The 25197-nt window shown below is 42.7% G+C and overlaps 1 protein-coding gene across 1 annotated transcript in view; it reads left to right on the top strand.

Annotated features, from left to right (window-relative positions):
* The window catches only part of ADAMTS6 (ADAM metallopeptidase with thrombospondin type 1 motif 6), a 346787-nt gene that overhangs the window by 310670 nt on the left and 10920 nt on the right, over positions 1-25197 (top strand). The window contains exons 22-24 of the mRNA XM_019532140.1: positions 4751-4955; positions 12229-12405; positions 17828-17984. Coding sequence (XP_019387685.1) covers positions 4751-4955; positions 12229-12405; positions 17828-17984 — 539 coding nt within the window. The remainder of the gene's footprint in view (positions 1-4750; positions 4956-12228; positions 12406-17827; positions 17985-25197) is intronic.

The raw sequence follows: 25197 nt of genomic DNA, 5'->3' as shown, positions 1-25197 counted from the left end.
TTTAAAGGAGAAAATCCAGGTTTTTCACCTTAAAATTTGAAAATCCAGGTTTTACTGCATTTTTTCCATGGTGAAAGGAGAACCCAGATCCCTGCTTATGAGAATGGGTGAGAATGTTACCAGTCCAACTAAATTCAAGATGTATCATATACAGTGCTTTCTCCCTATCAACAAAACTTGTCATTTTGTTGTAGAATGAGATCAGGTTGATTTAGGTCTTGACTTACTCTTGATAACTCTATGTTGTCTGTTATTTATCACCTGTTACTCTCTAGGTGCTCCAAATTGATTGGATGAAAATATGTTACAATATCTTTCCTGGTTTCAAAGTTAGATCTACTAGCTCTGCAATCTTGGGGTCTACTGTATCTGTCCTTTTCTAGTTGTCTGTGTGATAAATGTAGACCAGGGGTAGCCAGCCCTGGCACACATGCCTGAGTGTGTGGCATGTGAAGGCATTTTGGATAGGTAGATGGTGGGGGAGGTACCGGGGGCCCGATCCTTATATGGCAGCATAGCCCCAGCTCCTTCTCTGCCATTCACCTCGAGGTGCATGTGCACCTGCCACTAGTAATAAGCTAGGCCAGGGCTCCATGGCCCCTAGTGCAGCTGCCTGCAGCAGCAGCACCGCTTGCTGCAAGCAGCCCAGACTCAGTGGCAGGCAGCAGGAGCCTGCCCAGAGCAAAGACCAAACATGGCAGGTGGTGGGAAGCTGCAAGTGGGTGAACCGGGGTCTGCAGAGCCCTGGCTCAGCTTGTTGCTGGCAATGGATGCATGCACGCCCCGAGTTGGATGGCGGGGAAGGGGCCGAGGCTGCATTAAGCATCAGGCGCCTTGCAGCTCCCTCACTGTCCACCCCTGGCACGCCAGCATCTTACAAGTTGAGGTTGCCGATGTTTTTGGCACTCTGCCCATAAATGTTATCAGTTATGGTATTCATGTTTTATTTTTGTACCTCAAATAAATTTGACAAAAGAGAAGTTACGGTAAATAGCTTTACAAAAGGGGGAATTATAGTATGATTTCATATAGGAACTTACAGAAGTCTATTCAGAAGTCCTTGATGAGAGAGAACAGCATATAAGGAAGAAGGAATGCAGCCTGAATTTTGTACTGTTTTTGCTATATTGCTTTATGCTTATATACAGAACTATAGTAGCTGGGTATTGGCTTCCACTAGTGTAGAATTGGAGCCTGTAACTAGTTCAGAATTTTGGGTGTGGACAATGAAAATTGTATTAAGTTTCTAAAGAATGAGAAATCAGGTTAGAGAAGAAGGAACACTTTCATCTGAGATAGGTAGAGGCTCCTCTACATGCGTAAGTATTGCCTCTTTCCTTCCTTTTCCTTTATACCATGCTTATTTATTATTTCCCTTTCTTCTGAAAGTTTCTGTACATTACTTTGCAATGTTAAATCGCCATACTGTCTCTTTCATGTTATGGTGAGAATTTGCATTGCAACACTAAGCAATCTTTGATAGCAAATATTCTGCCAAACATTCAAATTCTTGTGTACATGATGTACTGTATTAAAAGACAAGCCAACAGATTCACTGGAACAAGACCTAGAGACAGGCCCACACTAAAACCTCAGATCAGAACACACTCCAGTTTGGCAGGTGTTTTTAAAATCCAAACATCTTTTAGCATCCAAATTTTGCACAAAGTTCTTGGCTCAGATCCTTAGGCTTCCCTGTTACTATTCCTGCAGCAGCTGAGGGTAGTGCAAAGATAATTTTATATATTTATGCCAATTCCATCTACTCTGAGGACTGAATACAGGTTGATTTGGCCCTCCATGCAACCAAAGCAGCCTCAAAGGGTTCTGAATTGCACTTGTCTGCAATGGCCTTCTCTGGCAACCAAGGATCTCTGGAATGCAGGTATGCCCTGGCTACACCCTTTTTGCTCTATCATGGTCACTGAAATAGTAGTGGGAAAGAACATTATTGTGTTAGTGTTATGCTATCTCAGGATTCCTCCTCCCCATTGTGGCATGTCCTTTGTTAATATGACCCAGGTGCCTAAGCACCTAAGAATTCTATCATTTACTGTTACATGAATTTTGTAGCTTGAATCCATCTGTAATAAGAATAATGTGTTTGATGGCATGCACTTACTGTAATAAAAATAGTTGTGATATTTTACCTTAACCCCCTCCTTTCAGAGCCCAAAGCACCATAAAAATTTGCATATAAGACACAGAATCTAGTTCAGTTACCACTGAAAATTTGCTGCCTTTGAGACACAATATGGTAGCTGTTCGATACTGACTAAGAACATTGAAAAATGTTTTAGGACAAGATTTCCAGGATATTGTATGTCAGTGGGTGGGTAAATAGAATGTTGTCTTGCAAGTTGGAAAGAGTAGATTTGGTAATATGAGTAGCCTAGTAAAATTCATAAGTGCCTTGAGTATTTTAATGAACACAAGCGGTCAGAATCTTCAGTGTGTTTTCTTCAAAAGATTATCCCTCCATTAGTATAGTTACTGTCATCTAAAAGTATGCTGGAGCATGGGTTTAGTAATGACTCATAAGGAAAAATGCCAGCTACTAAATCATCAAAACCACTTCCTGCAGCATCTGGGTTTTCCTTGGAGGTCGTCTTGATCAGACCCAACGCTGCTTAGTATGTCCAATCTAATGAAATCACAGCTTGTGCTGCTGATGCTGCCCCATTTATAACTCAGATGTTGTTTTTATTAAAATCTTCATTTTTTGGAAATGAGTAACTCTGGTATTTCACACTGAATTAGGGAGAACAAATTGGTCTCAAGGTTGTCAGCCTGGGTGTATATTAATTTTCTTATTACCAAAAATGGAGCTGATCGTTTCAAGTCTTTTTTATGTATGAAAGATCAAATAAAATAATAATTTGTACGCTTGGCAGGCATACTCAAATAAAAACAAGAGCAAGTGTCTGTTTTACAAATAAAACTTTGAAAGCAAGTATTGCTGAAAGTTGATCAAACTTTTTGTTATTTCAGACAAACTGACCTGTAGAGAACTGATTATTCATTGTAGGAAATTAGGTTATGATGGAAATACCAGTTGTAACTACTGTAATTAGGTCTGATTTGAGTTTTGCCCTTAAGATGGAGGTAAGGTTGACAGTATATACCAGAGATTTTAAGTAAATTTCATGTCAGGAATGTTATGAGTGCTTATATTATTGCAAACTCAACTTGTATAATAGAGTGCTTCTGGTACCAGATTGAATTAACCTGATTTTTAAAAATAAATTAGATTCTCCCCCCCATTTGTTTCTTCAGTCATCACCAATTGAACATAGAATTGTTTGAATGCTCCAATAGTATCTTTTCATACCTTGTTGTGTTTTGATCTAAGCTTCACCTATCACTGAAGTTTCTAGATTTGTAGACCTTGTTTTGAGGGTAACTACAGCATCCCTGCAATATTTTTTAATGTTCTTTTTTGTCATGTGTTCTCAATATTTATATCCAGTTTAGTGTAGCTTTTACAGATGCAGATTTGTCAATACATTCTAGTTGCTTCATCCCACTCTCCAGCAGCACCAAGTAGCATGAATTGGCCATGTAGTATTCCATAGCTCCTAACATCTCTTTTTGTACACTAATACCCTGAGTTTCCACCAGCAGATCTGCTGCAATGATTAAGTTTTGAAAAATATTTTGGGGGTTGTTGCTGATACAATGAATTTTGATTAACACTGTTTGCATTTCTAATATCTGGAAATCATGTATCTATGAAGATATTTTAAAGTGTTTTGTAACCTTTCATGAATTAAGCCACACAAAATCTATCCCATATTCTCAAGTACCACACATCCCCATATAAGACATGCCTCTTGTTTTTAGAAGGTGGAATGAAAAAAAAAGATCTTTCCTTGAAAATAGCAATAAGCATTGTATTGTTGGAGGGAAAACACAGGCAACTGCAGTAGGAAGGTGGAATTAAAAACCTGTGGCTGCTCTGTTAACCCCCTACAGGATGTAGTGCCCACCCAATTTGAGTTCAGCAGCTGAATCTGCTGGTTCAGCCCAACTGCCCATCCCCACTTCTTAAAGCTGGGTGGTCTCTCCGCTTACTCAGCAGGGACCACTGGCTGCCCACCCAGCTGAAAAAGAGCTGAGCAGTTTGGCTCCCACAGTCTGCTTCCACCCCCACAGTTTCCAGCAGCTATTTTTTGGGGAAAAAGATGTGTGTCATATGTGAATGAATACTCAATTTTATATCTGGACACCAAACCAGGAGAGAGGTAAATGACTTTCCCAAGATCACATAGCAAGTGTGTGGCAAAATCAGTTATAGAACTCATAGTACCTGGGTTTGATTTTCTGTTGTTCTGCACATTGTATAGACATTTAGACTGATGAAAAATAAATACAAAGTTTTTGTAGAATTCTTCTAAGCCAGAATATTGATATTAGATTCACTTCCCACTCACTTTAGTGTGATTGATACACAATGTCCAGGACAATGGAGAATCACATTTCTTGACTTCCGGTCTTACAACGAACCTCTTGAAAAATGCAGAATGTCACTATTATTGGAGATAATGGTTGCAATGCTGCTTATGATAAAATAATTACTTTTAATTAAAATGTATAGTGAAAAGACTGTGTCAGTACCTATATTTTTTCATTGAGAAGATTGTGTTACTGGCAATAATTTAAGATTATTCATGGAAACTGTTCAGAATCTGTGTGCTTAAATCTGTTACATTTGTGAAATGCAATGTTTCCAATTTTTTTCTTTTTGCAGATGGTTTATAGGAGATTGGTCAGAATGTAGTAAGACCTGTGATGGTGGAATGCGTTCACGGACTGTTCTCTGTATCAGAAAGATTGGACCTTCTGAGGAGGAGACACTGGACAATGCCAACTGTTTAACACACAGGCCTATTGAAAAAGAACCCTGTAACAATCAGTCTTGTCCACCTCAGTGGGTTGCTTTGGACTGGTCAGAAGTAAGGAGATTTCACGGATTAGCATTTTAATACATTGACAATGAGGAAGTCATGAGTTCCTTCCAGTGAATATATATGCATTTCCTATTGCTGTTTGCTGTCCAAAAATGAGGCTCCAAAAGCAGGAGTCCATGAGGGTACCCATCTAATTTGGACCATTGAAGTGTAGTTATATAGGTATAGAAAGAGATTCTAATTTCTAGGGGCTTCTGTATGAAAATATAGCAGAAAAGAGGATATAATGATTTTTAGTGTACCAAAAAATGCCATTTTTTCCTCCAGTAAACAGGAAGACACATAGATGTTACAGAATTTAGATATATTTATAGAATTAGATTTAAATTTATAGAATTTAGAGACATAGAATTTAGAGTTTATCTTGGAGACATGAGAAATGAAACTAAGAATTGATCCCTAGTACTCCTGGTTTATGAAAAAGAGATTACTAGCCCTTACATAACTTTTAATATATATGGCCCTATCTCTTAATATATTAGCGTAATTATGGGTGGATGAACCAGTACCATGATGTGAAGCAATGCAAGGAAAACAGAAGTTGACTTGTCCTTGTTTTGAATTGAATTATAAAAGTGCACACACAAGCACCACCTGGAAGGGAGTAAAGATGGCTGTGTATCTTCTGTGACTCCTGTGTTTCAGAACTCTTGATATTCCTGTTCTGATTTAGTCCCCAACTTATATTTGAGAAGCCTCAAGATTTCTTTAAGTTATGAATATAGAAGTAGAAGGGACTCACCTAGGTCTTTATGTCCAGTCCCAGACAATTTTAGATAATATATTTTTTCACATTACTCCTATAAGGAAGCTGTTCCAGAATGGCACTGTTCCAACAGTTAAAAACCTTCTAAATATATTTATGGCCAGTTCATGGCCAATTCTTGTACCAACTTCATCCTTTAGCCTAAATATTTCTTCTACCTCTCAGGTGTTTACCCACTACTCTGTTTTGTTTATAGAGAGCAAGTATATTCCCTCTCAAACAGTTCTTGAACTGTATTTGCCTGTTTCACAGCTGTATCACACTAGTGACTCATTCATCTTGTGATCAACCACTACCCACAGATCCTTCTGGGTCATTTCTTATTGATGAGTTCCTGTATTATAGCAGAAAATCATGTTATTAATTTCTAAATGCATAGCCTGGCATTGTGTACTATAACATTTCATCTTGTTTCTATTCTTCCAGTACTCAAAGGTCAATCTGTTTTTCCTGTGTGTCAGAGCTCCTTCTATATTAATAACTCCTCCTAACTTTATGGTATCTTTAAACTTTGCTAACACATTCCTATTGTTTCTCCCAAAAGTTAATTAATATATTAAATCAAATGTGCCCCAAGACTGATTCTTGAGGAACTCTAGTAAATACCTCCCTCCAACCTAATACTTCCCCTTCCAAGATATTCTGTTGTGATCTCTCCAGTTTCTTACCCATTTTACAATTCTTTTTCTAATTATTGTTTTCCCCAGTTACTCTAATAATTTCCCAGGTAACAGTGTGAGAGATGCTTCTATTGCATTTCCCATATCTAAAAATCATTTATTTTACTGAAGGAATACCTTGAGTTAACCTCACACAATCTACTTCCAGTAAATCCATGTTGTATTTTATCCCATTTTCTATTTATTTTTATATCTTAATTATTCTTTCCTTCAAATTCATTCTAATATCTTGCAAACTGTGAAGTCAGATAGCGGGTGTTTAGCTGCCCAGATCTTTTACTCAAAATTGTCTTTAGCTCCAATTAACTGTTCCAGCGTTTGGAAATAAGGCTGGGGAAGTTCTTCAAGCACCCACCTATGGAAGAGGCCATTTGGGACTGGTGTAGAACAGCTCCACTAGTTCCACACCATCTCCAGATTCTCTTTGCCACACGTATGCCACTTCGAGTCGTAAAGTATTAAAGTATGGTTCTGTGTGCTACCGTGGAGCTGCTGTGGTCCATCTCATTGAACACTAAATTTCATAATGCAATCCATATTATTTGTGTGGCAGTGTGCAAAGAACTGTGGGATATAATTGACCCTTCATGGTGATGCTATCAGTGTCTATTACCTAAGAAGGCATTTGGTTTACATACCGAACACTGTAAGTTCCCTGTTCCAAATTCTCTTTATATAGAATCAGGTTTTTAAAAACTGTAAAATTATGCAGTCATTTTATAAAACATGTATTACGCTGCATTTCTTGCTCCCAGTATTGGCCTGCCATTCTTACAGACTGGGGGGGCAGATCCTCACCCCTGGACTTCAAACAGATGACCAGAAGTAGCATGGTAGGGTTAGGGCAGAGAAGCAAAAAGTAGGAGCCATCTAAACTGGGCTCCCCACTCTCCTTTACAGATAAGACAAGTGTATACTATCTATTTAAAGATTTATCCATGATTTGGGGGAAGAGGGTGAGTTGAAAAGGGAAGCAGGAAAGGGGATGTTTAGAGGATGGAAGCAAGTGAGTGAGGAGATAGATAGAAAACTCTTTCCTCTGTCACTTACATAGCATGGATACATATTTAAGGCTGTTGGAACCAGTGTCTAGAACAACTGGGTCCTGATTCTGAGTGGGCCTCCAGACACTATAGCAATATAATAGGAATATGTGAGATAAATTATCGAGCCATATAGTATGTTGCATTTAATATGCACCTTTGACTGTCTCCTCTGTATATTCTAGCTAGTCCATTATAACTAGGACTAGTAATATGTGCAGCTTCAGTAGATTGTCATGGCTTTTATATCTAGCCTTCTGAATGTTTATGTGTGTTATGTCTTGAAATAGGAATTTCCTCACCCCAAATAGTTTCAGACCTCTGTCAAACCACTGATCTTGATGGGTTTTCTGACAAGGTTTTTAAGAAATTAGAAGAAACAGTTCATCCACTAAAAGATCTCACCCTAAGAAGTCCTTGTGTCTTGCATTATTTTTGGACCATCATGGCTTCAATATCACTCTGACACTGCTGAACAAAGAAAAGCAGTTTTACTATGTGAAGAAATTATCATAAAACTTTCCCCGCCTCTCTTAAGCACCCTCCATTCACGCCATCAGTAATAGGAAACTGGAGGTAATTTACAAAATGCAATTTTAAAAGGTAGAAAGAGTTAATATATATTTAGGTTGATGGGATAATCTGAAGGTATTTAGACAAAGCAAAGAATCATATACGGAAATTTAAAAAAAATAACTTGTGGTTGTCTTTCATGTGTATTCAAAGTATCTCAAGGTGGTAAACTCAAAACAACCAAAATTGCAATAAGGATTTCTTGGGAGGATACTTATCAGAATTTTTACACAAGCATTTCTTCCTTTGCATTCATATCCCCCTTAGTCATGGTTGCCTCCTTCTGTTGAATGAGTCAAAAACTCTGAGTGCATGTAGTAAAAGGAAACTTTATTTCCTGTTTTTGTTTATATGGGCATTTTTCTTTCTTTTGCTTTGGAGACCTATGCTTTTTGTTAAATTCTAGCAATGCCTTTGGTTTTTGGTGATTCAGTATTATTGTAGGCAACTTGATTATTTCCTTACTTCATTTTCATTTCTGGGGACAGGGTGTAGTTCATCTTATTTTGTGGAATTTTGGCTATTTTTCCATAAAATGTTTCCTTCTAAAGGATGTTATTTTTTCCTAGTACCAGTAGCTACAACTGCATGTTTCTCAGATAAGGACTTCGGCACAGATCCACAAAAAGAACTTGGGTGCCTAAATTGGGACTTGGGCAGCCTTTAGGAACCCAAGGCCAAAATTGCAATCCTTAAAAGGCCCCCTTAACTCTTGCTTTACCTTGAAGGCACTTAACCCCACTAGGCATGTGTTTTTTTTATACTGATGTTCATTAATTACTTCAAGTTTTGATTCTGTGTATTCCCAGATTCCCAGATGTGCCTTAGCCTTGACTGGGCTCACCAGCTGAATGCCATTCTCACAGCCAAATCTCACTGAGATCCACAAACTGGGTTTTCTCCTACTTATATCAGCTGATAGGTTCTAGCTGGTAAGTGTTCTTAGAGACCACCTAAGAATGCCACTTTCTTGGGTGGTCTCTAGAATTGCCAAAGAAGAGATAGTATCCCCTTTTTATGTAATAGCTCAGTTGGTAGCATACATGTGCAGGATTTGGGAGACCTGGGATTAATTCCCTCCTCTACCTCTGGGGATTCTAACCCATGATTCCAGCCCCTTAAGAAAGTGCCCTGATCACCTGGCTATAGGCTATTCAGAGGTGGCAGGGACTCCTTTTGCTCACGATGTTCTACTTTGTACTGAATACTTACAGAGATTCAGTGGATGAGAGAGAGTATATAAAAGTGAATTGACTGAGTTAGTAATTCACCTATGAGGGGGATGCCTGGGTTTAATCCCTGGTCTAAGGCCTGTTTATATGTTTTACATTAAATTGTCATTGGATAAAAATATAAAAACAGCCTTTGGAGTAGAGGCTCATATACAAGGCTCCTCTCTCCCAGCAGAGTGCCCTAGAGAGTCAAGCTCACTCTTGCATTCTCTGTCTCATGAATCTTTAATTATTTCCTACAGAGTGTAGCAGCTTCAGTAGGAGAGGTTCAGAATACCTTTCCTTAAACCCACCCACATAGCAGAATGTCTTATAGTTTGGTGCTTAACACTTTTTCCTGGGAAGTAGGCAACATAGGTTTGAACCCTTAGGACAGACAAAGGTTCCCCAGTGATATCAAAACTCTAAGTATGAAGTTGGAATACTTCCTAAGGCACATCAGGAGAAGTATTTCACTAGAGATAATGAAGTATTTATACCATTGTGTATGGCGCTGTGGAGACCTCATGTGAAACATAGTCCACAATTCTGGTTACCTGTGTTCAAGAAAGATGAACTTAAAATGAAACAGATGCAGAGAAGGCCTCCTGGGACAATCATGGAAATGGACAGCCTTTCAATATGAATCAAGACTAGAAGAGCTTGGCTTGTTTAGTCTAGCAAAATGAAGGCCGAGAGGGATATGATTGCTTTCTGTAAATACATCAGGGAATAAGCACGAGGGAGGGAGAAGAACTATTTAAACAAAAGGAGAATGTTGGCACAAGAACAGATGGGTATAAGCTCACCATGAATAAATCTAGGAAATTAGAAGAAGGTTTCTAATCATTAGAGCAATCAGGTTCTGCAACGGCCTTACAATAAGAGGAGTGGGGAGTTGATACATTCATGAAAGTGATTATATGATCTGGTGCCTGTGAGAACAGAGGACTGGACTTAATGACTCAGGAACTCCCTTTCTGTCCTATGTTCCTGTGATATTTGAAAGAAAGAGTAGGCATACTTTGAAATGTTAAGCTAGAAGCCCAAATAAATGATGTCGTCTTTTTTCAGTCCAGAGTATGGCTCTGGAGCCCCAGCGAGGGTGGGCTTTAAGAGGAACCGCTGTCCTTGTCCTTGGCATTTCTCTACTGGCTAACTTAAGCATCCTGGTGTTGGTCATCTTATTCCAAAGAGCCAATTTCTGCATATGTACTGTATCAAGTGGCTAGGCATCTAACTGAAGACTGTGGGTACAGGCGTCATAATCTGAAAATTAAGTACTGAATAGATACAGGTCTCAGTTTATATGTCCCTTTGTGACTACTTAATGTCAGAGCGCTTATGTCTCTTTGTGGATCCTAGGCCTTATACGTTTCTCTCTGCCCTTTGATATTTACTGCCCTGTTTATATTTGGGAGTCCTTTGGTTATTTACCCATGAATTTTGCTTGCAGTTCTTGAGTGGTGCACAAAAAAAGGAGTTTTGGTCTTTTGCCAGGTTTAGGAGAATCCATATGTGTACATTTAGAAACACTCTTCCAAATCTCTTACTCAAAAGCTTGCAGGAGTGAGATGGACATATACCTTATTAGGATATATGAGATATTAGGAACCTATCACTGCACTATGTGGAATTTTGAAGTTCTGATGCCTTTTGTCTCCCTCACCTTATTATCTGCTTCCCTGTCCTCTCCCTGTTTCGCTGTTCTACTGATGCTAGCAACAGGTAATGGACAGTAACAAAACAGGGAAGGAAAAAAGAGCAAGAGAAGAATGGAAAGAAAGAGGAGAAAAGGCTGGATAGACTTCAGACTTTCTTTAATCCAGTTCCTGCTTTATTATTATCCCACTTATTATTAGAACTAGCAGACAACAAAGAAGGAAAGAAGAAAGATTATATTTGAGAGTATATAGTACCAGTTTGAAAAAGGGAAGGAAAGAAAATCATACATAATAGAAGAGATATTTTCTACTTGAACAAGAATCTCATGTCTATACAGTCCACTAATATCCATATTTCCATATGTTGAAAATTTTCTTATGTTGCATTTTGATACATTGCCCTACAGTTCCAATATTTCACTAATCTACATAGAATGTCAATGGAAGCTTTAGTGCTGAGGTTTGTTATATGCCAAAGAATTTTACATTAATCTCTGAACTACATATTCAGAAATATTTACTGGCAATGAAACCCTTTCTGTAGTTTGCTCACTTTGCAACAGGGTGTATTTCTTAAATATAACCTTATGGCTTTTTTAATATGGCAAAAGTATATGCAGGGCAAATTAAGTCTCTCTGCCTCAGACTCAGATTCTCAAAATATTTAACTTGCTTCATGAAGTAAAGTATGTATTATTAATAATAATGCAAAACAATATGTGGAGAAATAGTTACCCAGCAGAAAAGCTAGAGAATCACATGTCAAACTGTTTGTAATTTATTGCAGTACATTGAAATCAAGGGCAGGAAAAGAAATCTATAAGAAAGGTATAATGAAGAAAGCAATCTCTAGCCCCCTCATTTATAAAGAATTGTGGGTGTCCATACATGTGTAGGGAGGCTGCTCTGACGCACTGTAATTACATGCATACTAATTAGCAAGGTCTAGCAGCCTCCATGTCTCGTGTATTAGTGTCCCCACACGTCAAAATGGCAGCGGGGGTGCTTTAACTAAAGCTTGTCAAATAAGAGTGACAAGCCACTCTAATTAAAGCCCTCCCTGCCACCCCCAGAGCATGTGTAAAAATGCCTGGTGTGTCTGAGCATTTTTAAAATACTCCATACAAAGCACACATTTAATTCATACATGTTAGTGTCTCATCTATGTATATAGGTGAGCATCTGATCTGCATATAGACAGAGGATACTGTCATTAGATCTTGTGGGAAAATGCAAAAAGATGAATTTTCATAAGAGTATTTCCAAAATGTTTACTATCTTGTCAAATTGCTGTTATAAACTTGGTTGCACGTTTTTCCAGTGCACTCCAAAATGCGGTCCAGGATTCAAGCATCGAATTGTTCTGTGCAAAAGCAGTGACCTTTCAAAAACATTTTCAGCTGCACAATGCCAAGAGGAAAGCAAGCCTCCAGTCCGCATCCGTTGTAGTTTAGGCCGATGTCCACCTCCTCGTTGGGTTACTGGAGACTGGGGACAGGTAAGATGTAACGGTCTGTTTCTTGTTCTCTGCTTTTACTATTGATCACCAATTTTGAACTGTGTGTTTTACAATGAGTATTGTCTAGTTGCTAGAGCAGCAAATTTGGGACTTAGAACTTCTGAGTCTAAATCTGAATTTTCCTCTGGCTGATTCTGCAAAGTTGTATGTCTCACTTTGGTTCTGTGCCTCTGGTTACCTGTATGTAAAATAGCTAGCAAGTATATAGACTATGTCACGGTGTAGCTAGGCCTTATGAATATTTAAAAAGTATTGGACTTCTCAGTTGAGAGACTGAAAGATTAAAAGTGTAAAGCCATAGTATTATTTTAGCAAAATTACTATGCTGACTAAGTTGACATATGCTTACCTATAACATAGAACTGTGATTGCAGTGGTCTCTGCTGTCACAACACTGGAAGTAGACATTGTCAAGTAAGGCAAATGAATACACCTGTTTATGCTGAATTTACTACAATGTATTCTCTCCTTGATCATGATTTAGCAATTTAAGGTATGATCTATAACAGGGGTGGGCAATTATTTGGGCTGGATGGCTACTTAACAAGTTTTGATGAGGTGTTGAGGGATAGGGGGGCAGTGGAACAGGGGTGGATGGGGCGGGGAGGGGAGATGTCAATTGGTCCTATCTGGCCACCAGCCACTGCCAGGAGCCTGAGGGAGGGAGGGCTGTGACCCATGCTGCTCCACTCTGCCACAACCAGGCTGACTTGCACACCACGCAGACTCCTCTGCCCCGTGCATCCATTTCCCCTGTGGCACAATGGCTGCCAGCATCCAGGCCCTTGTAGCCATCCCACCCACCTGCCTGCTGTGATGAGCCATTGCCACTACCAGACCACACCAGGAAACTTGGGGGTGGCTGCCCTGGGCTGAGTCCCTCCATCCACAATGGGCAGCACAGACTAGTGGTGCTGTGGCAGCAGCAGCTCAGTATAGTGGGTAGGTGGGGCCAGTGATTTGGCACACTGCGTCCTTCCCATCCTGTGCGGGTCCAGTGGCCACAGTGCCAGGACTGCATAGCTACAGTACCAACAGGGGTGGGGAATGAATATGGGGAGTGGGAGGAGTCTGCATGCTGCGTGACCTGGCCCAGCCTTGGCCCCAGCTATGGCAGAGTGGAATGGCACAGAGCTTTCTCCTCAGGTTTCCAGCTGTGGCCAGTGAGCCACATAGAATCAACAGGCAGGCTGGATACAGCCCGAGGACCATATTTTACCCACCCCTCATCCATTGTTTTTTATTAAGGGTGAGCTTGATCTTCTGAGCTCCATGAGTAGTTTATGACTCACCTGCAGTCTGATCATCATGCCTTACATAGAAAAGGCATTGTTAGGTTTTGGAATTGAGCAAATCCTCCAAATATTGTGAATCTAGGGGATCAGTGGGAAAAGGGGACAATGAATATAAGCAGTGACTTCTTCATGGAGGATAAATCCCCTTTCCTTTTTGCAGCATGGCTATATCAGCTGTATTCCCATTGGCTGTTTTACCCCATCTGAGCCCTAAATACCTCCTTTTTAAAAAGAGGACATCATTTATTACTGAACCCCACAGAAACCAATGAATAGGTCATTAGTTTTATGCAGCAACTAATGTGATTTTTCTGTTTTAGGGTCTGGGGGTGGGTGGTGGGTGGGGTTTTTTTCTTTGTTTTTTTACATGTCCCTGGTTTAGGAGATTGAGCAGATTTGAAATATTTCTAATATTTCAGCACTGCTATCTCAAAAGTCAGAAGTCTCTCAAGATAATAGGGAGATTTAAATGCTTCTTTCCTTTGCAATTTTTTCTTTGAGGTAAACAAGCAAGTTTTAGAAGATTCCAAATTAAGATATTTGCTTAAATTCATATGATGTGCCAGGTAGTGTAAATTATACTCTCTTGCACTCAACTCTGAATTGGTTCAGGCGGCTAGCATGGCATTGTTCTTCATTTCCTGTGTAAACCAGATGCTTGGATGTACTGCAAAATTGTAAACTGTCTTATGAATGTCCTTTTCTGTGTTAGCCAAAAAAAGGGGTGGGATGGAAAAGTGCTATATTTGCTATCTTTTAGTGGAGCCAATACCCTTTTCTCCAAGGATTTTTCTAACTTCTCAGGGTTCGTGCCTGTGATGCTAATCAATCTCCTAAGGTGCTTAAACAGGAGTTAGCCAGGATTTAGGCACGTAAATTGCATAGAATTATTCATGTGTACTTGACTCTGTGGCTACTAGGGGTGTGCAAAACGGGCCATATTTGATTCAGATTCAGAGATTTGGCCTGAATCAGGGCACAGTGATTCGATTAATTGATTTGGATCACTGTTTCAATTCAGTTCAACCGAATCCTAATTGGAAGATTTGGTGGTGATTCAGAGAATCAGCGATTCGGTCATATACACAGCTTTAAATGTTTTTTTCTACATACCTCAAGGTACCAGGCAGCTCATGAATGATGAGTTGCTGGGGTGGATGGAGCATCCAATGGGAGTGCACGGGGGTCCCCAGCGTGCCTTGCAGTGGACCAGGAAGTAGACCAGAAGTACTTACGGTCCACTTCCAAGTCTGCTGCTGAGCGCACGGGCCACCCCTACCCTGCATCCCACTGGCTCAGCGATCAACCACAGGTGGACCCTGTGTGCCCCCTGGAACCCAGGAGGCACCAGTCACAGAGCCGGGGTGTGGGGGGGTCCCCCGCGCACTCTACGGCAGACATGCAAGTGGACTGGAAGTACTTCTGGTCCACTTCCAGGTCTGCTGCTGAGCATGCTGGGAACCCCCCGCATGCTCCCATGGGATGCTTCATTTGCCCAAGCATCTCAGCCTTCACGAGTCAACTGGTACCCTGAGGTATGTAGAAAATACATTTAAAGCTGTGTCTTATGTCCGAATCATTGAATCTCTCCAAATCTCTCTGAATCATTTCGGAGGGTTCTGATCTGATTTGGAGAGATTAAAGGATCTCCTGATTCAATTCAGATTCAGAGATTAGGCTGCTGAATTGGGCCGAATCTCTGCTGAATTGAATCAGTGACCAAAGCTTCGCACAGCCCTCCAAGAATGATTAGGTGCCTCCACTTTAGCCTTACAAGATCCTAAGTCACCCAGACTTGGGCTGCTGTGCATGCTTTAAAGTAATCCAGACCCATCATCTTAGTGCTTCATTCCTACCACAGGTCTGTTGTGATCCAAATTTGCATAAACTCCTTGATTCCTCAGCAATGAGACAAACCATACCAAGCTACTGTCAGAAGCATGAATAAAATTCAGTAGAAAATGCCATTCCTCTTTTGCCCAGTACCGTAATGGCAAAAGCATTTATCCAGGAAGTAAATAGGTACTTTTGCCACTTATCCACCTCAGTCTGACTAACCTCAAACCCAGAGATCGCATTTTCTGTGCAAGTGCCGTAACCATTGTGCTCTGGATGAGACTGGTGAAAAACTTCACCCATCTGTGTAGGTGGTCCACTTGGTGTGCAAAAGTGCAAGATTCATGGGGCAGAAGGGGAGCAAATAAAAGAGAGAATGTCTGTAGCATGGTAGTTAGGGCCCTTCTCCTGTAATGAGGAAGTAGTGGTTCTAGCTTCTGCTACTAGAGTTATTTTGTTTTTAACCAATGCCTGTCTAATGTAAAATGATTAAACAATCCTCGCTTGCAACCCTGAGTCTGATACTTAAACTTCAAGAAGGTCCAGAAGTTTAGATCCACCTCTAGGCCTTGCATTCCTATTGGCTTACTTTAAGTGCCTTCCTGCTAAGCAACTCAGCAATCTGCATTGCCCTTTAGGCTAAGTACAGGAAGTCAAAAAGCCCGAGGCCGAATTGATTCAGGCTTTGCAGGTTAGTTTAAGCTGCAGACATTAAACTGAGAAGGAAGTGAACAGACATTCACTTTTGATTCAGGAAATGCAGCTACATGCCTGCAGTGGCTCAGGTCAGAAGCTGGGGGACACTAGAGCATACCTCCCAGCCTGACAGCCACTGCCAAAGGGAAGGGACTGAATCTCCAAAGCTTTTACCCCCTCCCTGCTCCAGCAGAGGGGGCATGGCCAGGCCCTAGCCTGGGGCTAGCATGCTGGAGAGTGGGAGTTTTTAAATCCCTTCCATGGCCCACAGGGCACCCCAGATTGAGTCTGCCTGGGACGGGGGCAGTGCCTGCCAGGCTTCAGCCCTGTCCCTCCACCCTGCTTAAGGCTGCCAGGCTGAGGAGGGGGTCTGTAGGGAAAAAATGAGTGACATTCACTTCATAAAAGCTTGAACAAGAATAGTCCTTTCTTTGAAGCGAGCATGTATTGAACACAGAAATTTGCAACTTCAAGCACACAGTAAAGATAAATGAAAAATCTTTGCCTAAGCTAAGATACAACCCAGTGAAACACAGTGAGAGCACACATGACTTAGTTTAACTTAAATGTAAACCAAGAAGGCAAGAGAAAGCCTTGCATAAATCTTACATAATCATGAGGGCAGAGTGTCTCCTTACAGCCAGATATTCAAAGAGCCCTTCCTGGGGAATGAGCAGGTGGTCTAAGGTGTTAGAGTGGAGATCCCACAGCCCACATTTCTTGTGCCAAAGAGTAGGGGGCATGGCCAGCACACTGAGCTGGGGAAGCAGATTTTAAAGCCCCTCTTAAACCCCAGACTCCAGCCAGGGTTTGCCGGTGGGGGGCAGTCCCCCTCAGGCTCTTGCCCCCTGCCCTCTCCACTCCAGTGGGAAAAGTGTGGCAGGGGCTGCCTCCTCCTCCCAGAGCTGCAGTCCCCAGCCAGGTTTCTCACCCACAACCCCTTGTGAGCCAGCCCTCACTGCTCCAGCTAGGGAACAGAGGGGTGTGGCCAATGCTGTTCTCTCGAACAGACAGCACAACTCAGTCCAGGGCTGCAAAGCATGCTGGTATGCTGGGGGACTGTGATTTAACTTGAACCAGGAAGGGGTCTGGGACAGAAATTTCATAAATTGGGTTGACCCAAATCAGTTAAACTTGTTACTACATTCAACCAGGTTTATCTTAAACCAGTTTCAGCCACTTTGAAACTGGTGTATGTACACTGAACTTTTGTTCTGTTATAGGTTTAAACCAGTGTCTGATCACTTAAACCAGTTTATGTACAACTTCTGTCCCTAGCCTTAGAGGCATGTATGCCACCTCATTCACTGTATAAAAAGTCTATACACCTAACCTGTCAATTAGGATATCCTTTTGTGGCAAGATGGCTACATTTTAGGTGCTTCAACTCTTAAGTGAAGGAACTAAAGAAGTTCATTAAGGCATGGTCCTAAGTTTATTCGTGAGCACACATCCTTAATTGACAGGCTTTCCATTTCACATATAGCCCTTCCATGTTCATTTTCCTGTTATCTTGTTCTAGAGTTTGATCTAGGTTGTTTTTGCTTCTTTCTTCCTATGTCCCTTATTCTTAGTGTTCTGCACAATGTGGGTTAGGACAACAAATGCGAACGGTGCAGTGCCTCTCATACACTGGACAAGCATCGAGTGAGTGTCCAGAAACTCTTCGACCTCCATCAATGCAACAGTGTGAAAGCAAATGTGACAGTACTCCCATTTCCAACACGGAAGGTAAGTTTGGCTTCTTTGTACATTCAATTCCTGAAAAGAATAGATCTTCATGAATAATAGTAATGAATATTGCTTTTTGTTGAATTTTTTTGTATTCCCCTTTCCCACTTTACTCAATTAACAAATAATTCACAAGCTTTTTTTCCCTGCTATTTGACCAATTCTGATCTGGAGATGACAAATATTGGTCTCCCACAGCAGACTTCATTAAAAAGTTATTTAACATTACCTACTGAAAAAGCTTATTTTTCCTCTATTGTAAGTAGAAGGAGTTACTGAGCAGTCTCAGATACCATAGCATGGTAACTGTTGGTTTTATGGAAATTTTGATTTTAAAGTCCAAGTGTAAAACAGTCTCACTGATCTTCATGATGCCATATGGCTAAAGTGCATTTCACAGTTTCATGTACTTTTAATGCATTTTTTCTATGGCATTGTCTAATTTACTGACAAAGACAGGGTTGTTGGGGCAGAGACCATGGGTGAATGCCTACCTTCATTAATCCTACAGAATTTTGTCATTGACTTGAAAATATAAAACAAAGATGCAAATTATTTTAAAAAATTAAATGTCTTTGCTAATTTTAAAACAGTGAGACAAAACTTTATATGGTATAATATAGGAACAACATTAGAGATGCAAGGATGATTAAAAAAAATAAAACATATAAGTCTTAAATTTAGTGTAATCTCTATCATTTAAGTATGTTAAAATAGAACCATAATAAGTACAAAAATACACTTTAAAAATGTTCTCTCTAGATCCCTGGGCTTTAGTGCTTGTTTTGGAATAATTACAATATTCTTATAATTACTTTTACTCTAATTTAGTCATATGTTCTCTTAGCCTTAGCTTCAGTTTAATTTACATTTGTCAGGGAATATATTATGTGCTGGGAGGAAAGTACTGCTTATTAAGATTGCTGAATGCTTCCCATTATTGCACCCAATTTCCCATTGCTTTAGCAGATCTTAAATGACTGCAGTTTGCCTTGGTATGTGTCAGTCTGTATTATTTTTAAGTTTTCAGTGAAAAAGGTGAAGCCATTTCTGAGAATGAGATCAGGGAATTGCATGTTGTTTTTTTAAGTTAAAAATTCTGGAAAGTTAAAAAGTCCTGGCAACCTCTTTCTGAAAAGTAGTGGTAGCCTCAGGGGGTGAAGCAGGAGCTTGATATTTAGCAGAGAAGTGGCATTTGTATTAGGCCTGTTCCTTTTGCCATTTTTGTGAATACCTACCCAAATTTGGCTGAATTATAATCTTTTGAAACATCACAGTTTGCACATGCTCACTGGAGACTTCTTCAGTTTTAGCAGATAGATTCCATTATCATTGAAGCATGCTCCAGTCCAAGGCCAAACAAAACCTTCCCTTCAATTGTAGCTTCAGGCTCTTGTGGACTGTGTCAGATGCTGATCAGAGAATGTGAAAAATAAGAATGCCTTTCCTGTGTTCTCAATCATCCTCTCCCCCACTATGGGCCCATGGGCAACTGGTGCCTCCCCTCTGGTGTCTGGGGGGCACCAGATCACTGACCAGGGTGGGGGGTCCCCCAGTGGCTGATCATTGAGGCCAGAACCACCAGTGGCAAAACCAGAAGTACACTTTCACCAGCACTTCCAGTTTCATGACTGGCACTTCCGGGAGGTGCATGGCCAATCTCATGTCCCCTTATGTAGCCCCTATGCATCTCCAGTGTCCTGGACTTGACTCTGAGATAGTCAGGTGGGTGGAAAACTGGCTGTGGAATAGGACTCAGCGAGTCCTAATGAATGGGCCCATGTTGTCCTGGTGAGAAGTGGCCAGCAGTGTCTCACAGGGGTTGGTGATTGGTCCAGTACTTTTCAGCATCTTTATCAATGATTTAGATATGGGGGTGAAGAGCTCACTGGCTAAGTTCACAGACGACACCAAGTTATGCTTGAAGATAGGCTACAGATACAGGTGGACTTGACAGGCTAGCAATTGCGTGCATCAGAACCAGATGAAGTTCAGTGTCAAGAAATGTAAAGTGTTCCACCTGGGGACAAGCAATCCCCTGCTTACCTACAGACTTGGCAGTGTCACACTGACCAGCACCATGAACGAAAGGGACCTGGGAGTTATGATAAAGCACAGTATGAATATGAGCGGGAAATGCGACACTGTAGCCAGCAGGGCAAATAATACACTGGCATGTATCAATAGATGCATCTTCAGCAAAACCACGGAAGTGATTCTTCAGCTCTACTTGGCATTGCTGAGACCACAGCTGGAGTTCTGCATCCAGTTCTGGGCACTGCACTTTAAGAAGGACATGGACAAACTTGAGAGAGTCCAGCAAAGAGCCACCTGTATGATCAGAGACTTGCACAGCAAGTCATACAAGAAAAGCTGAGGGACCTGGGATTCTTCAGCTTGAAAAAGAGAAAGCTGAGAGGGGACTTGGTAGCAGCTTACTCCTACATTAAGGGAGTACATCAAGGGCTCAGTGAACAGCTGTTCACCAGGGCACCCTTGAGGAAAACCAGTAGTAATGGTCACAGGGGTGAAGTGTAGGCAGTGCATAGGAGTGCATGTGCACCCCCGAGCGTTGCAGTTCACCCCCTGTCAGGCCATGTTCCCTGTTTTACGAGTGGGCAGGGAGCAGGTGGGAGCACCAGTGCTCCCCCCCACCCCGCGAGTGCTGGCCAAGGGGCAGGGCCACAAGCAAAAGTGGCCGCACCACTTCTGGAACTGGCTGTAGGAGTTCCGGAAGCAGTGTGGCCACTTTTATGGTGAATGAGATCGTCTGTGGGGACCACCCCCTCCAGTCAGCAGGATCAGCCACCAGGTGGTGTCAACTGGACACAAGGCACCTATGAATGGCCACAAACTCCTGGAAGCCCGTTTCAGACTCAACATTAGGAAAAACTTCTTCACAGTCAGGGTGTCCAGACTGTGGCATAAGCTCCCTCTAGAGGTGGTGCAGTCACCTCTGGAAATCTTCAAGAGGAGACTGGACAGTCACTTTCTGGGGTCACTTGACCCCAGTTGTCTTTCCTGCTTGGTGCAGGGGGCTGGACCTGATGATCATCTGAGGTCCCTTCCAGCCTTACAATCTACGAATCTATGAAGACCCTGCTACGCATGCAAATTAACATTCCACAGTAACCAGTTATAAAGTTAGTACACATTTTTTGAGGTCTTACTTTATAACTGGTTGGCTTTTTATTGTGCAATAACTACTTTGCATGTGTAGCTGGTATCCAGGTAATTGCTCAATTAACTAGTTAATTGTGCAGTAACTGTAATGTGTAGAGGGAGCCTCAGTGTATACTTTTGACTTGTACAGACTACATTGAGAAAAAGAGCTTGGAAGAGGGCAGAAACTAGGACTGGAGGGTGGCAAAGGAAGGGCATGGACACTTAGAGTGAGAGTTGGGATTGGGTAGAGGTTGTGTGTGGTTAAGCAAAAACAATGGAAGCTAGGAATCAGAGGTGAAAACTGGGACTGACTGCACAAGGAGGCCGGGACTAGCAGCTGAGGAAACTGGGATCTAAGAGGAGAGTGGAGATAAGGGAAACCAGGGACCAGATGGGCAAAGAAACTGGGACTGAGGGCAGGTGGCAGAGGGGAGGTAGCAAGAAGGAAGGAAAAAAGACCTGATGAATACCTGTGATGAGAGGGGAGAGAGGGAATGGGCTGTATGAATAAACAGGAGCTAGGAGCAGGAAATGAGGGCACTGTGATTAGCATAAGGAACTTGGGAAAAGAGACTGGAACCTGGACCTATTGAGGATGGTGAATAGGATTGAGATGATTGGGGAAACAACACAGTGGGGGACAAACAGGTCAGATAAGTAGTTAGTAAACGGGGAACTGGAAATGATGGGAAGGACTTCAGGACTGTGAGATCACATTGGGAGGAACTGGGGAGTCCAAAAATTAGACGATGACCTCCTTAGAAAGGAAACTGTGATAAAAAGCTTGAGGGGATGAAACTGGGGTGAGCTAAGTAAAGAAAATTAGAATAGATAAAAAGCTTGGGATGGGGAAAGACAGAATAGAGACAGTTAGGGTGGGGAAGGGATCTGGTTTGATAAAGCTCTTGTCTCCACATGGAACATTACAGGGTTTTCTTAGCATTTTATTTCATGATCATGTTCTTAACATAGGATCCCTGCTACATCAATGCACAGAATTATCCTATTCTGAGGATGAATGAAGGTTCCTTAGAGATTATCAGCTATAGCAGACGCAGGCGATTATTTTGATTGGAGGGCCGATTACCAAGTTTTGGTAAGCTGTTGAGGGCCACATGGGTAGCTTCGCCCCTAGACAGGTTCCTTGCCTTCTTGGGACTGGAAGTCCTGTCCCCTAACCCCTGACTTTTGCCACCAAAATTCCTTCCCTTTGCCCTCAGAAGTACTTCTTTCAGAAAGGAGGTTTGCCATCTCGGAACCAGAAAAATACCAAATTATAGTAAAAAAATCAAACATCTACTACAACATTCATTAATTTGATTTCAAAAAATATTTTTTTCTTCATTTACTTGTGTTTCTATACTGTACATAGAGGTGATTGTATAATAGCTTAAATGAATACTTACTCTTGTATAATGTGGGGGGAGTGTAGGGGATATGGGTGGGTGGGTATAGGCTTGTGGGGGGCTGTGGATGTATGGGTATGTGTGCATATAGGGTGTGGAGGGTTTGTGGGAGGGGTTGATAGGTGTGGGGTTTGGGTGTATATGGGGCTTGGGGGTGTGTAAGCACATAGGTGGGGGAGCATGTGGCTGTGTGTGGATATGGGTGTGGGTAGGTATGGGGTTTGTGGGGGGAAGTGAGTGTGTGTGGAGAGGGTGGACAGGGGGGTTGTGGCGTGTGTGGAGGGGGAGGGTGGCTAGAATGTGTGAGGGGGTGTGGGGTGTGCATGGTGGGTGTGGATCCCCACAGTCCCTGCAACCAGTGGCAGCACTGGGCCGTAAGGCCTCAGGGTGCTCAGGTGGAGCCCCTGCCACTGCCTCTGCCAGCCTGGGCCCAGCACTCCTGCTGCCCCTGGCCCGGGGGCATTGGCGTGAGCCCTGTGCTCTCCTCCACTGCCACCTCCCCCCGCTCCATCTGCCACCACTGCCCTTCTCCTACAATTTCCCTACCTTTCTGTTCACTGCCACTTCCTGCTCCCTATACTACCCCAGCACTATGCACTTCCCAGTTGCATGGTAGGGAAGGCAGACTGCAGCAGAAGCTGGCCCAGCCCAGCTGGCATCACACACAAGCAACCAGGAATTATGGGGGCTGGGCCTGGATAGCTCCTGCTGCATCCTGAAGTCCTGAAGATACAGCTGGGAACCGCATGGTGCCTGGGCATGCAGGCGGGTTGTGGGGAGAAGCAGAGGTGACAGGTGGGAAAGGAGGGAAATGACAGTGGCAGCAGTGGCAGGTGAAGGGGGGGAGTGGAGTGGCAGTGGGCGGGAGCATGGGGCCTGTGCTGGTGCCCCGGGGCCACAGCCGGTGGGGGCCCAGAGTGGGGTTGAAGGAGCATGGGGCCCAGGCTGGCAGGAGGTCTATGGAGCCAGATCAGCTCCCTCTGCTCCCTGCTGGTGCATACCAGCCTGGCTCCATAGAGCCCCTGCCAGCACAGGCCCAACAATCCTGCCGTCCCGCCCTGGCCCCAGAACACCAACACAGGCCCTGTGCTCCCACCCACTGCCACTTCCCCTCACCTGTCACTGCTGCCACCACCGTTTCCCTGTTTTCCCACCCACTGCTACCGGTTCTCTTCCCCCCTCTCCTACCCCCATCTGCGCACTGTCCACTCCAGCACCATGCAGTTCCCAGCTGTAGCACCAGGACAGCAGGATGCAGCAGGAGCTGGCCCAGCCCTGAGGACTGAGGCAGCTGCTGTTGGTCCTCCCCTCCCTCCCCTGCCCCACCTTTGTTAACTGAGTTGCAGTCCAGGAGGGAGGGGTGGGGAACAGCCCCAGGGTCACTAGCCTCTGCTAGGCAGAGGCTTCCATTTGGGCGGTGGGGTGGGGCGGGGCTGGGCGGACCTTGCTGCTGCCTCCTGCTTCCCCTAGGTTCTGCTGCCAGCTTCCCCTGGGTCCTCCTGCCACTGGCACCATGTCATCTTTGACAGGCAGCCAGGGGCAGGTAATTTTTGGAATTTTTTAGGGGACCTGTAGGTTGGATAGAATGGTGTGTTTTGCCTGCCCCTGAGCTATAGAATACCTGCTTCTTTTGTTGCTGAAGGTGCGTAGTGAATACGGCAGGGGATTGCATGAAGAAAAAGGACAACTTTACGATCTTTATGATTAAGAAGGTGATAGCCTATAAGTATGTAAGGGGCGTGCACCAGGAGCTGGGAGAACAGTTGTTTCTCAGGGCCCCCCAGGGGATAACAAGGTCTAACGGCCACAAACTTCTGGAAGGCCAATTTTGACTGGACATAAGGAAACGCTTCTTTACGGTTTGAGTGTCCAGGGTCTGGAACAGACTCCCCCAAGAGGTGGTGCAAGCACCTACACTGGACTCATTCAAATGGCATTTGGATGCTTATCTTGCGGGAATAATTTGACCCCAGCAGACATCCTGCTTATGGCAGGGGAGCTGGACTCAATGATCTTATGAGGTCCCTTCCAGTCCCTAATGTCTATGAATCTATGAATCTATAAGCTGCCGTGGGAGATTGAAATCTAGTCTTGCTGGTGCCATAGGATTCCTGGGCAAGTTACTTAAAACTTAACTTTCACAGGTGGTCTTTAATTTCCTTATCCTTTTGTTAACTGACTTTAAATCCTAGGGTCTGACTTGTACAGCTGCAGCTGAAGTCAAGAGGAGCTGTGCTTTGAACCTATAGAGCCTTATATAATGCTAAATAATCTAAAGAGTCAGTCTTTAGGCATTTCAGATTGAGTGCCCCAAATCAGTGGATACTTCTGACCTTATGCTTCTGCTCCCTTTCTGTAAAATGGGGATAATAATCCGCTCATAGAACTAGTGTGAAAATGAACGTATTTCTGTTTATGAAGGACTCCAATTCTATAGTGATGAGTGGCACAGAAAAGCCTGTGAGGAAATTAAGAATCCTGTCTTCAGATCAGGTTTTGAATAGTATGCATTAAATAAAGCATGGGGCCACACACTGAACAGTGAGACAAAAACAATATTGAATAGCTGCTCATCAAGTGAGCACATTCCATTCTTTACACTGAATGAAGTCTGGGTCCTGTGAGGCCCAAAACAGTATGTG

Source organism: Crocodylus porosus, unplaced genomic scaffold (genome assembly GCF_001723895.1).
Source record: "Crocodylus porosus isolate Cpor-Errol unplaced genomic scaffold, CroPor_comp1, whole genome shotgun sequence".
NCBI classification, from domain to species: Eukaryota; Metazoa; Chordata; order Crocodylia; family Crocodylidae; genus Crocodylus; species Crocodylus porosus.
The sequence above is the reverse complement of the archived record's forward strand: the minus strand, read 5'-3'. Positions and strand labels throughout refer to the sequence as shown.